This window comes from Schistocerca americana, chromosome X, assembly GCF_021461395.2.
Source record: "Schistocerca americana isolate TAMUIC-IGC-003095 chromosome X, iqSchAmer2.1, whole genome shotgun sequence".
In the NCBI taxonomy this organism is placed as follows: Eukaryota; Metazoa; Arthropoda; class Insecta; order Orthoptera; family Acrididae; genus Schistocerca; species Schistocerca americana.
The window spans coordinates 89,750,061-89,763,755 of record NC_060130.1 but is presented as its reverse complement, the minus strand read 5'-3'; the positions used below and the strand labels follow the sequence as shown (position 1 = coordinate 89,763,755).

The 13,695-nt window shown below is 37.6% G+C and overlaps 1 protein-coding gene across 1 annotated transcript in view; it reads right to left on the bottom strand.

Annotated features, from left to right (window-relative positions):
• LOC124555108 (importin-13) overlaps positions 1–13,695 on the bottom strand; it is a 195,498-nt gene that overhangs the window by 49,722 nt on the left and 132,081 nt on the right. The window contains exons 13-14 of the mRNA XM_047128909.1: positions 8,134–8,271; positions 4,712–4,937 (exon numbers count right to left, since the gene is read on the bottom strand). Of these exons, the coding sequence (XP_046984865.1) occupies positions 4,712–4,937; positions 8,134–8,271 (364 nt within the window). The remainder of the gene's footprint in view (positions 1–4,711; positions 4,938–8,133; positions 8,272–13,695) is intronic.

The following is a 13,695-nucleotide window of genomic DNA, read 5'->3' as shown; positions in this document are numbered from 1 at the left end:
ACCAGTCTGAAAAGATTGAGATGCTGCAGACATGCATATATCGGAAAGTAACTACACAAAGTTCAGGGTAACAAAGGTTGCTTTCCATCTAATAAAGGGAAGATTAATAATTTGATGACTTTATGCAATTCTAAGTTGAGAAGTGTGTTCTAAGTTAGGTTTAGGGTTTTATTCTGAATTGGTTCGTTGTCTAGTTTGTCCATCTATCTCAGTCTTGCTATCAGCTGCTTGTCCCACTGAACTTAGTACAATTGAGTCCAGTAGAAAAATACCCTGATCGTAGGATAGTTTGTTATCACATGGGATTTGTAATGGCAGCCAACCAAAATGTTTTACTGTGAGGATGCAGTATGAGTTTATTAGATTTGTATCTGCATACTGACAATATGAAAATTCATATGTTAGTTTGTCTAGCCAGACATGTGTGAACTGATATTACAGTGTGAGTAAAGACTCACAAACTGCAGATACATATGCACAAATAAACTGGGAATATCACTAACTTTTGAGCAAGAATTTCGATGGTGAAGAGGGGGTGTGTGGGTGTGTGTGTGTGTGTGTGTGTGTGTGTGTGTGTGTGTGTGTGTGTGTGTGTGTGTGTCAGAAACACTGCCATTCATAGACACGAATCCCAATGTGTCACAAAGAGATGCAACAATTAGACTTGCCTGCCGACATTACTTGTTAGAAACAAGATTGTGTGCATTAAGCATCTTAAAATGATCTGGCAGACATTATCAAGGCTGCAATTAACTGACTACGCAGATGCTATGTGAGTGCGTTTACAGCTATTAAAGACAGTGATAAACTACTGTAGTATTAGGAAGTGTTATGAGTCACAAGGTGATGAACAGTGAACCGATTCAGCCATGAGGCAGACTGTGCTATGACTATTCAGTGAAGTAACCCAGGGCACAGTACAAAAAGCCAACCTGACAAGCAGCAAACGTCACATCGACAAAAGTCAATGCTGTAAAATGTAAGAAGTCAAACAGATTGTAATTCAGACTGTAAGAATTCTCTGAACACGACTCCGTAAAAAAAAAAAAAAATTATAAAAAAAAAAAAATCCCCTTCAGTATGTCACGCAATAAAGTTCAAATTTATGGATACCCAACATTGAGATGTACGTAAAGAAAACTGTCAAACAAAAATGTATCCAATATTGATCCTACACCCACACTCCTCTATCAAACAGAGATAACTGAAGTTCCATCTGAAAGAAAAGATAGAACAGAACTTAAGTCATTCCAAAGAATAAAGAAAATGATAAAAAAACCAATTACCAATGCAGCAAGTAAAATCAGACTTGTGAGAGCCTTGTTTGCTTGGTAAATAAAGTGTATCACAATTAGGGGCACGGTAATATATATTGTATCATGCTTGTGTAATTCAAGATATTTGTTATCTTTGTCAGCGATCACATACAATTCCATAGGTGCTAGACATGCACGATTTAAAATCTCTGTTATCTGTCAATCGCTAAATATTTTAGAACCATTTCAAGGTCATATTTAATTCCCATTTGTTCTTGTTCCTTCCCTTGGCTGATAGAATCAAAAGTATACGAAATTTATCCTACGAACAAATGCCATTACTGCTTGAAAGATATAAGTATGTGGTAATCATTTAAACTGATCGCTATGTTAATGAAATCCATACCTGTTATTCAAAAGAATTTTGAAGTCGAGGGGAAGGATAATATTACTGAGATAATTATGGTGTGTGGTGTATTCATGTTTCTATCTGGAAGCTAATTAACTGAGAAGGCATACACTCACTTTCATTACAGTGATAATTCAAACTTGCACCTTCTTGATAACCTTGGATATTACTTTTTGCAGTAGTTTGCAATGAAATTATTGTAGTTTCTGTCATTTGTTGCCAGATAGGACAAGCTATTATAATGTACATTATTTTTATTTGCTGATACATTGCCACATTGTTAAATTTTGCAGACTCTCAAGAGTAATGTACATGTGAACAATAACTGCAGGTTCATATTTAGAATATGAAATTAAAAGAGTATAAGGTCAACTGTTAATAGCCACACAAAATGAATACAAAGGTACTCCTTTCACACTCGGGTAGTAAATGACAGTAGCACATTGATAGATAACACTTTTATAGACCAAGGTAAGTTTAAAAACATAAATTCTTGTCCTGTTGAGAATGGTCTTTCTGATCATGGTGCACAGCTAGTTACGGTATATAACATAGCTCCATTCAGTAATTCAAAACTACCCTCCAAAGTTGTGCATTCAATCAATGACTCAACAATTAGAAATTTCAGGGAAAATCTTCAGCAGTTATACTGGGATGAGGTGTACAAGGAACCCGATGCTAATTTAAAATATAACTTATTTCATGATACACTTTTAAGAGAATTTGAAAACTGTTTCCCCAAGAAAGTAGTTAAATCTAATTATAAGAAACCATGCAAAAAACCTTGGCTTACTAAAGGAATAAAAATATCTTGTAACCACAAAAGGAAACTGTATCTAACAACAAGAAAGAGTAATGACCCTGAAAAAGCCAAATATTATAAAAACTACTGTGCTACATTAAGAAAGGTTATTAAAAAGTCCAGAAGCATGTGCATCACGTCTGAGATTAATACCTCTGATGACAAAATCAAAACAATTTGGAATATTATTACAAGGGAGACAGGGCAACCAAGAGTACAGGATGACGGCATTACCATAAAAACAAATGGAAACTTGACAAACAACAAGCCAGAAGTCGAAAACATTTTGAATAATCATTTTTTAAATGTTGTAGAGAAAATAGGATCTAAATGTTCATTAGAAGAAGCAAGGCAGTTAATGGAAGAGGCCTTACCCACACAATTTAATACAATTGCAATTCGACCCACCTCTCTTTCTGAAATTACGAAGATGATAAACTCTCTCAAGAATAAAAGCTCACATGGAATTGATGGCATTTCCAGCACAATAATAAAAGCTTATTCCCAAGAGATAAGTGGGATTCTTAGCCACATATGTAATAGCTCGCTGAAGCACGGTATTTTCCCAGATAGACTGAAGTATGCCATTGTTAAACCACTGCATAAAAAAGGGGATACGTCTGATGTCAACAACTACCGCCAAGTCTCTCTTGTGACTGCCTTATCCAAAATTCTTGAAAAAGTTATGTATTGTACAGTAGCTTCACACATTTGTAAAAATAAAGTTTTAACAAAATGTCAGTTTGGTTTCCACAAAGGTTTTTCAATGGAAAATGCTATATATACCTTCACTAATGAAATATTAAAAGCTCTGAGTAACCGGAAGTCACCCATTGGGATTTTTTGTGATCTCTCAAAGGCTTTTGATTGTGTAAATCATGGAATACTTCTAGATAAGCTCAAGTACCGTGGTATGAATGGGACAGCACTCAAATGGTTTAAATCAACCTAACTGGAAGAGTGCAGAAAGTTGAAATAAGCAGTTCACATAATATGCAAAAAACTGGTGATTTCTCAAACTGGGGAACAATCAAGAATGGGGTGCTGCAAGGTTCAGTCTTGGGTCCTCTGCTGTTCTTAATATATATTAATGACTTGTCATTCTATATTCACGAAGATGCAAAGCTGGTACTTTTTGCCTATGATACAAGTATAGCTATCACACCCAACAGACAAGAATTAACTGGGGAAATTGTAAATGATGTTTTTCAGAAAATCATTAAGCGGTTCTCTGCAAATGGGCTCTCATTAAACTTTGACAAAACACAGTATATACAGTACCACACAGTAAATGGAATGACACCATTAATAAATATAGACTTCGATCAGAAATCGGTAGCTAAGGTAGAATATTCAAAATTTCTAGGTGTATGCATTGATGAGGGGTTGAACTGGAAAAAACACACTGAAGATCTGCTGAAACATTTGAATTCAGCTACTTATGCTAATAGGGTAATTGCAAATTTTGGTGATATACATCTCAGTAAATTAGCTTACCATGCCTATTTTCATTCTCTGCTTTCATATGGCATCATATTCTGGGGTAACTCATCATTGAGTAAAAGAGTGTTCATTGCACAAAGGCGTGTAATATATCAACACTACTCGACGTTAAATCTAACTTTGGCTCAGAAGGGGGTAAATTATGCTGCCACAAAAGTCTTTGGTCACTTACCTAATAGCATCGAAAGTCTGACAGATAGTCATACAGCATTTAAAAGGAAATTAAAAGAATTTCTGAATGGCAACTCCTTCTACTCATTAGGTGAATTTTTGGATATAGTAAGTGGGTAATTCCACCCCCAAAAAAAAGTGTCGTGTAACATTTTGTGTAATGTAATATCTTGTAGAGACACTTTTTATTAACCTGACACGTTCCACATCATTACGAAGTGTCGTATTAATGATCTATGGAACAAGTACTAATTTAATCTAATCTAATCAACTACAATAACAAATACAGAGAATCGCTCAAAGCAAGGAATCAGAGGGAGAGGAACTAGAAAAATGCTGGAGACATAAAACTGCAATGCTTGTACAGTGTGCAATAAAGCTTCTCCTTGCCACCACGGTATACCATCTTCCAGATCTTCAGTCCAACCACTCATTTATTTGTTAACATTTAAATAGCTGATTTTAGTCCCCACACCATACAACTATAATAATTAAATTAAGTTTTCCTCAGAATAAATCAGACAATGGTGCACTCTGCATACTATGATATATTAACTATAAAAAATTTACCACTCCTGAAGAACCCCTTCACTTCCTCGACATCCATCATAAGGAACAGCTTAGGAATTTTCTTTATAAGTTGTGACAGAAGGTTAAAAAATGATTCTATCACATCACAATGTTCTGATGTGGATGGAGAAGAAAAGCAGAAAGTCATTGATATCCTGCAAATGTCTGTGACAAGTGAATGAATCATCTGTGTATGTTCTGTATCTCTGCCAAACAGGATCACAATCTGTAAAACAAAAGAATTACACAACTATCATATATTTGATGCTTAACATTATCAACAAGCAAACACTTCAACTGTTCACCTGATAAGCTTAACAGTACCGGTATAATACATCAACAGCTGCACAGATACATCTCACAGCATGAAGTGATCAGTTTCTAAAGACAAAACAATCAATAGTTGACGGAATACAAACCTCTCAAGGGGACCAACACACTGTTAAAATGTGCAATGCAAGAAGGAATGCAGATTAGTACTTAGTTTCTCATCAATAATGAGTTCTGCTATTAACTACAAGTCCTTCTTTTCCAAAAGAAAAGACCCCAACATCGGCATTAATTTACTGTTCAGAAACCATGGAAAACCTAATCCAGGATAACAGGATAGGGATTTGAGTCCTGTTCCTTCTGATCACGTGTCCAGTGGCTCAATTACTGAGCCCCAATGATTGGTACAAAATGGAACATTAGCTGGACCGATACTATAAAAAATTAAAAAGGGAAAAAATCACTTCACACAGTCTGGACCACATCTCTGTTTGGTGCAGTTCTTGACATGTTGCTGTACCATCAGTGTAACTACCTACTTTATACAATGAAGTGCCACTTGAGGTAACTCTTATTCTATACCAGTTCACAGGCAACCACAATTTATCTTTCTTCATCAGCACAATAATCACTAAATTATCAGTGAGACTGAACTGATACAATTAGCCAATGCTGGTAGCATGCAATATACTGTTGCACCTTTTAGCATAACAGCAGCAGCCTGTCTACTTTGCTATATAGGCGATTTGGACTGTTATTCCAAGTCCTACGAATTATAAATTTGCATTTAGGAACTTCCTCTTTCTTCCTGCTTTTTCTGTTCAAGTTACCAAGTTTTAATGTCAACTACAGTAAAACTTCATTTATATGTTTTTACTTATACATTTTTCTCACTTATACATTTTTATTTTTACTTTTTTTTTTTCGTGTCCCGGCAAAATATCCACAGTGTGTGCAAGTTACGATGCAGTGTTTCAGAGTGGGTTGCGGGGAAGTGGACTAGTAAGGCCGATATTGGACTGTAATAAAATCTGATAGTGTTATAAGGAACTTTGTCAAAGTTAGACATTGGTCAAATTTTCTTTGATCAAATCTAGATGTGATTATAGGAAATGTTCATCTTATGTTTACTGCATGGAGAAATCAACCGCTTGGAGCGCTAGCATCGCTGTCTGACACACAATGTTTTTCAATATGACTCCCAAATATACACGGTGTGTCACATATATAACTAAATTGACAGAAATATTCGAGGCAGATGAAGCGCTGTGTAGCTTACGACATCCTATATACAAGAACAGAATAAAAAGTCAGAGCTATAAAAAAATTGCGGATACTATTTGCCATGAAGTACAGCCAGTATATACCACTGTGATTATAAAGGAGAAAATCTACAACTTCTGTGGAAATAAAAAATTTTCACGACTGCAGTATGTATTAAATTTATTTGCCTTCACATTTTCCTCCTTCAGTGCATTATAAATAGCTACATACATTTCTGGTATTATTTTCGCCAATGTGCACTGCAGCATTAGAGTGCTACTCCAGTACTGTGAACTAGAGTAGCTAGAAACCGCAGTATTACGGTAAGTCTATCTTTTGCGGATGTAGCATTTCTGTGAAGAGTGTTCTGCTTCATAATATGAGGAGCCCCATTCTTGAGCTAATATTGAAATGTACTCTCATCCATTCCCAAAGGGATTTTCATGTGACTTTACATCCTCGACTTGCAGTGCCCATAGCAAACTGATATGAGGATGATACAGAAGAGCCTCAGCATTCATCTGTGACATTTAACGATGCAGTAAATATATCAGAAATAACTAAACAATTTGTGATGCGCCACAATGTTTCTGAAAAAATGATGACAGAGTTAACCCATTTTGAGGGTACAGTGTAAGCTATTGCCATGTCAAAGAAAAAACAAGCAAAAATTACTGACTCTTTTCGCGAAATGACGTTTTATTCCGTGTAGAGGTTTACATTTCTCTTTATATCTTTGGTAAGTATGGTACCTAGTAAGCCTATATAACATTCTGTAGAATGTAACTTTTTATTTACTGGATTTTTCATTTGTGTTTACCAATTAATTTGACAGAATGGTGCTATATTTCATATATACATTTTTCACACTTTAATTTTTTTCTGTAGTCCATTGAAAAACGTATAAACAAACTATTACTGTATTTGTGCTGTGTGTTCCATTTTCATCCCATTCCCAACGAGATTTTCTATAAACATTCACTGCATATCACTAGGCACAGTAACATTAAATGTAAAGCTTAAACATACTTTCACCAATACTTTGTTTTCTAGTTTTCATTGGACAAAGGGACTAAAAGGACAACACTCTTGAAGGCAAAGGTATTTTTAAGAAATGAGACTGACTGATGAATTATCTGAGGAGATTGGTGGTCGGGAAACATTATTTTAATAAAGCTTTCACACCTCCAAAAGTTTTTAATACTCTGCAAGTTGCATAGGTACTGTAATCTTCTCATCAACAAGTTGGGTAGTGATACTCGACTATGATATTATTACACTTAACTTTCCGTGGCCATTATTGAAATAATGCAGGGATGTTGCAGAGGTTGGGAAACATTATTTTAATAAAACTTTCCACCTACCAAAAAGTTATAATCTATCTGGCCCAATACCTCTAAAAGTTTTTAACACTCTGCAAGTTGCATAAGCACTGTAATATTCTCATCAACAAGTTGGGTAGTAATACTCAACAATGATATTATTACACTTAACCTCTTGTGGCCATTATTGGAAATATGCAGTGATGTTACAATAAACAAGTACATTAGTGATTATGAAATTGCTTTGCACTCTGAATGCTTCCAAGAGACTTGCGCATACACTATCGAGTGATTCAGCTTGCCCTCGCAAAATATCACGATAAAACTCACAACAAGCAGAACAAAGTGCCCTCACTCCTTGGCACAATAATACTGTGGTTGACTAATATAACTCGCTGACCTACGAGCCACACGAAACAAACATCCTCATTGGTATCTGACATGGCAATCTAAACATCAGTCCTCAATTAGATACCTTGTCATTGCACTATTCCAAATCCATAAACTAATGTGATGTAGATAAATTAATATCACAACATAAATTTATTATTTTATCTGTCCACAGACCTGCTGCAACAGTTCAAGAACCGATGGCTGAGGACGAACACGAAAGCTTTTCATAAGCATGTTCACAACTGGTGGTAAAACTATTTCAAATTTCTCAAGTAGTGTTGACACAGCTTGTTTTAGCAGCGTACACATTGCCTGAAACATTACAAATGGAAACAAGTTTACATAAAGCTTTAAAACAAACAAAAGTAATCTGTCATACTTAATTGTCAATACAATCACAAAACAAAAAGCATAGCCCTCCCTCATGAAGCCTACACTTTTTTCTTCAGCCACTATCAAACCAGTGTCATAGCTGCCAACCTTGAGAAGAGCCTGTCAGTAATCACATTGCAAATATGGGAGAGGGAGGGGTGCTCCCCATTTTCAGATTAAAATGAATCCAAATTATCATTTTTAATAAAGTAAACTTCTTCAGTCTCACTGTCTGTCACATTGCCAATGAATGTGAGGATCCCTCTGCCAAATCCACGTTTACTACACGTTGTTGCTTCATACATACACTCATTTCTGCCACATAGAAAGTATCATATTTATTTATTCCACCAACCTGTTGCAGCAGTAACTGGAAATGAGAGAACCCCCCCCCTGCCTCACAGAGTGGCAAATTCATAAATTTTTCTTCTTGTCCACTCCATTTCATTGTGGAACACACAGAAACACAACATGCAAGACTACCAAAATAGTTGTTCACCAACTGAATCCACATCATCTGCAATATCTTTAGTGTTGCAAATATTGCCCACGAATATGCTTGAATTTATAGTGGAGATGGTTGTTGTGAGAAACCGGGTAATGAAAATTGTTTGGATTCAGGGTCGAAAATCCCTCTCGGGGGACACCACCTTATGGTAGGCACCTTCAGTGCTGGGCGGGAGGTTTTGCATGCTCTGATGAAGCCGAGGGCTGTGCCAGCAGTAGCGTAGCTATTGGCAGGGTCACCCAAGCCAGACTGGTCTCAACAGAAGAGACAGACGAAGTGTGTCCCGCAACACAAGCAGGAGAGGCTCTATAGGTGTAGGGAAGCCAACACTCATAGAGGAATGAACCCTCAAAAAATCCAGGTCCCCCAAGATGGGGGTTGGGCGTGAGGCTAACAGCCTCACCCCAGAAAGAGAGAGCTTGTTATAGAACCAAAGGACAAAGAAAGCCGGATGGATGCAACGGATAAACGGCCTTGGCAACGGAAATGGCACACGAATTGGTATTTAGCGACTGGAATGTGAGAACACTGCCTGGGGGACTACAGAACCTGAAAAAGGAAATGAAGAAATACAATATGACGATGGCGGCAGTACAAGAAGTGAAATGGAAAGGAAGTGGAATATTAACATCTGGGACACACAATGTTTTACAGCTGTGGAAGCACAGGATATGGGAGCACAGGTTTTCTGGTTGATAATGCTCTAAAGGCTGTCACATTGAACTTTAAGCCTGTTAGCGAAAGAATCTGTGTATTACAAATGAAAGCCTGTTTCTTCAATATATCCTTCATATGTACATATGCACCAACAGAAGATGCAGAGTCAGTGGTAAAAGATGTATTTTATGAGGAACTGAGCAGGAAATACCAAGGGTGGCAAAGCATGATGTTAAGGTGATTATGGGGGGCCTCAATGCTCAAGTAGGAAAAGAAATTGCATACAGGAAAACAGCTGGTAAGGAGAGTCTGCATGAAGTTTCTAATGATAATGGTATGAGACTAATTGATTTTGCCATGAGCAATAACATGATTGTTAAAAGCACATGGATGCAAAGTAAGGATATAAGGGAACTTCCTGGCAGATTAAAACTGTGTGCCGGACCGAGATTCGAACTCGGGACCTATGCCTTTCGCGGGCAAGTGCTCTGCCAACTGAGCTACCTAAGCACGACTCACACCCCGTCCTCACACCTTTAATTCTGCCAGTACCTTGTCTCCTACCTTCCAATCTTCACAGAAGCTCTCCTGTGAACCTTGCAGAACTAGCACTCCTGGAAGAAAGGATATTGTGGAGACATGGCTTAGCAACAGTTTCATATCAGCACACATTCCGCTATAGAGTGAAAATTTCATTCTAGATATAAGGAAAGTTACATGAAGCTCCCCAGATGGGATCACAAAAAATCAGATTGATCACATACTCATAGATACACGACATGCTTCAGATATATTAGAGGTGGATAGCTGTCGTGATGCAAATGGAGATAGTGATCATTATTTGGTAAGAATCAAATACAGATATAGGATAGCCAATTATACACAGATCAAGAAAGCTATCACACCACGGTTTGTTGACAACAAGTTAAAAAATGATGAAAATACAGTATAAAACTAACTTGACAAATAGACTTAATGAAGCTGAAGAGTGGGCAGGAGAGGATATTGAAGAAAGATGGGAAATCGTTAAAGGAATAATACATGAGACAGCTGACACTGTACTGGGCAGAAAGAAGCAATCGAGAATCCAGAGCTGGTTTGATGAAGACTGTAGGAGGAATATTGAAGAAAGAAATGAGGCAAGAAAAAGAATGCTGCAGATGAGAACTAGAGGTACTGTAGATGAATACCAGGAGAAGAGAAGGGAAGCAGATAAAGAATGTAGGAGGAAAAAGAGAGAATTTGAAAAACAGTGGATAGATAAGTTAGGAGAGAGAAATACTGCTCAAGAAACAAAGAAATTCTATATGAGGGTTAAAGATACAAGGAAAGGATTCCAACTCACACCAGTTTACTGTAAAGATAAGGAGGGAAACCTGATTGGAGGAAAAGAGCAGATTTTAGACAGATGGGTGGAGTATTTTAGTGAAATACTGAATACAGAATCAGAAAATGAAGGTGGGGTAAATGCAAGTATATGGCAGAAGAGGTGGAGCAGGAAGTAAACAGAGATGAAGAGCACCAGGGATCAGTAGCAGAACCCACACTGGAAGAAGTTAAAGTTAGTATCAAGACTCTTAAAAACAATAAAGCTCTGGGAGGAGACAATATTACAGTGGAAATGATAACATATGGTGAAGAAAAACTAGTGTTTTGCATGAGATTATAGTGGAAATATGGAGGAACGAAAATATGCCGAAACAGTGGAGTACAGCAATACTCTGCCCTATACATAAGAAAGCTGACTGCAGGAATTATGGAGGAATTGCACTACTCTGTGTAGTATATAAAGTATTAGGAAAAATCATGGCTGGGAAGTTAAGAACACATGCAGAAGAGTATCTAGGAGACTACCAGTGTGGTTTCAGAACTAATAGATCCACTAAAGATAAGATTTTCACTATCAGAAAGATCCTTGAAAAATGTTACGAGTACAACATCGATTTCCACCAGCCGTTCATTGACTTCAAACAAGCTTGTGATAGTATCAAAAGGGATCAACTTTTGAAGGCAATGCTAGAGGCAGGAGTCCCTAACAAACTGATAAGATTGGTTCAAATGACTTTGAGAAGAACAGTACGCAAAGTAAAGATCGAGGGCACTTATCAAAGGCATCTGAAGCTAACCAAGGACTGCGGCAGGGTGATGTGTTCTCCACTATTCTGTTTAATGTTGCCTTGGAGAGTGTAATGTGAAAGACACAATGCAACAACTCTGGCGGAACACAAACAGGACCAGGAAGAAAAGCTTGAAAAAGTAGAAAGATATGGTGCGGAGATGGGGCTGACCATTAATCAATCAAAGACCAAGTATACATTAACATCTAGGAAAAGATATAGTGAAGGAGAAAGAGGCACGAATTTGAACAGAAAAGAATACGAATGCTGTGAGAGCTTTAAATATCTTGGGTAACTGGTAACTGAGAATAATGATGTGAGAGAAGAAATACATGCAAGGATTGCAGCTGGTAACAGGAGCTACTTTGCACTGGTTAAAGTATTTAAAGCAAGGAGCCTTAGTAGGAATCTGAAGCTGATGGTGTATCATACAGTAGTTAGACCTGTGGTGATGTATGGTTCAGAAACCTGGACTACGACACAAAACAATGAGGAGTTGTTGCTGAAATGGGAAAGGAAGATACTTGGGAAAATCTATGGGCCAGTGAATGATACGAATTTTTGGAAAATGGGAAATAATACGGAGATCAGAGAGTTGTGCAACAAACCAGATATCGTAACTGAAATAAAGAGTAACAGACTACATTGGTTGGGACATGTAGAAAAAATGGTGGAGAACAGCACAGTCAACAAAGTTTTCAAAGGAAAACCCAGTGGACATCGTATAAGGGGCAGACCAAGGACCAGATGGCTAGACAACGTGGAAGAGGACTTGAGAAGGATGGAAGTGAGAAGATGGAGAACCAAGGCAGCCAGCAGAGAGAAGTGGGTGGAGGTTGTCCGGGAGGCAAAGCCCTACAAGGGCTGTAGTGCCAAAAAGCTTGCTGGCAAATTTAATCTTGGGACAAACACCATTCATGTGATCTTCCAATAGCCATCTCACCATGAGGCCAGACATATGCAGAAAGTATCGCCAATGCACCAAAAGAAAACGAGATGGGCAATGTGCTACAGAGCTCAGAACTTGTTCCTCAAAATGCAATGAAACTGACTGTGTGGATCCTATCACCATACATCATTCTGTACCATTTATTGCGGTACAGAAAATACGTTGTTCAAACCACATAAAACATGACAATCCCCAATGTAATTTCAGTGTGCTAAATACTTTGTCACCTTTCTTGGTATAGGCAACGACCTTGCCACAGTGGATACACCGGTTCCCATGAGATCACTGAAGTTAAGCACAATCGGGCTTGCCGGGCACTTGGATGGGTGACCATCCAGCTGCCATGCGCTGTTGCCATTTTTCAGGGTGCACTCAACCTCGTGATGCCAATTGAGGAGCTACTCAATCGTATAGTAGCGGCTTCGGTCAAAGAAAACCATCATAATGACCGGGAGTGCAGTGTGCTGACCACACGCCCCTCCCATCCGCATCCGCATCCTCAACTGAGGATGACATGGCAGTCGGATGGTCCCGATGGGCCACTTGTGGCCTGAAGACGGAGTGCTGCTTTTTTTTTCCTTGGTATAAGTTAAAAAAATCCCCGTCACAGCTTTATATATTAAACAGCCATGAAAAAGTGAGACATGGGAAGTAATGTTCAAGTCTTTCCTTCAGATACAAAACTTGTATGTTTAATTATTTTAGCCAACCAATACTTGGCAATAGCATTTAATATTTCCAATTTCCAGAAATTGGTTGTCTTCAGTAATTGTAATGACTATTCCAGAATTAAAAATGAAGAAATGCAGTTAACACTATTAATTTATTCTATTAAAGGGACGAGTACCTTCTCCCAGATATTGTGACTGCATATTAAAAGTTTCCTGTAACTAATCAACAGCACATAATTCCAGTATTTTGTTCACTTTAGAATTGTTCTAAAAGATATATTACTCTCAGTGAAATGATGGTACTATTTTATAAGAGGCCACTGATATTTTAAACTCAAACTATATGTTGGTAACTCCTGTAATGAGTGATACTAGGAAGTTATGATGGCAGAACAGCTGATTTGTATAGGCAATGATGTAACAATATGTTTTCATTTTGATTGTGGCAGAAATATTAAATAT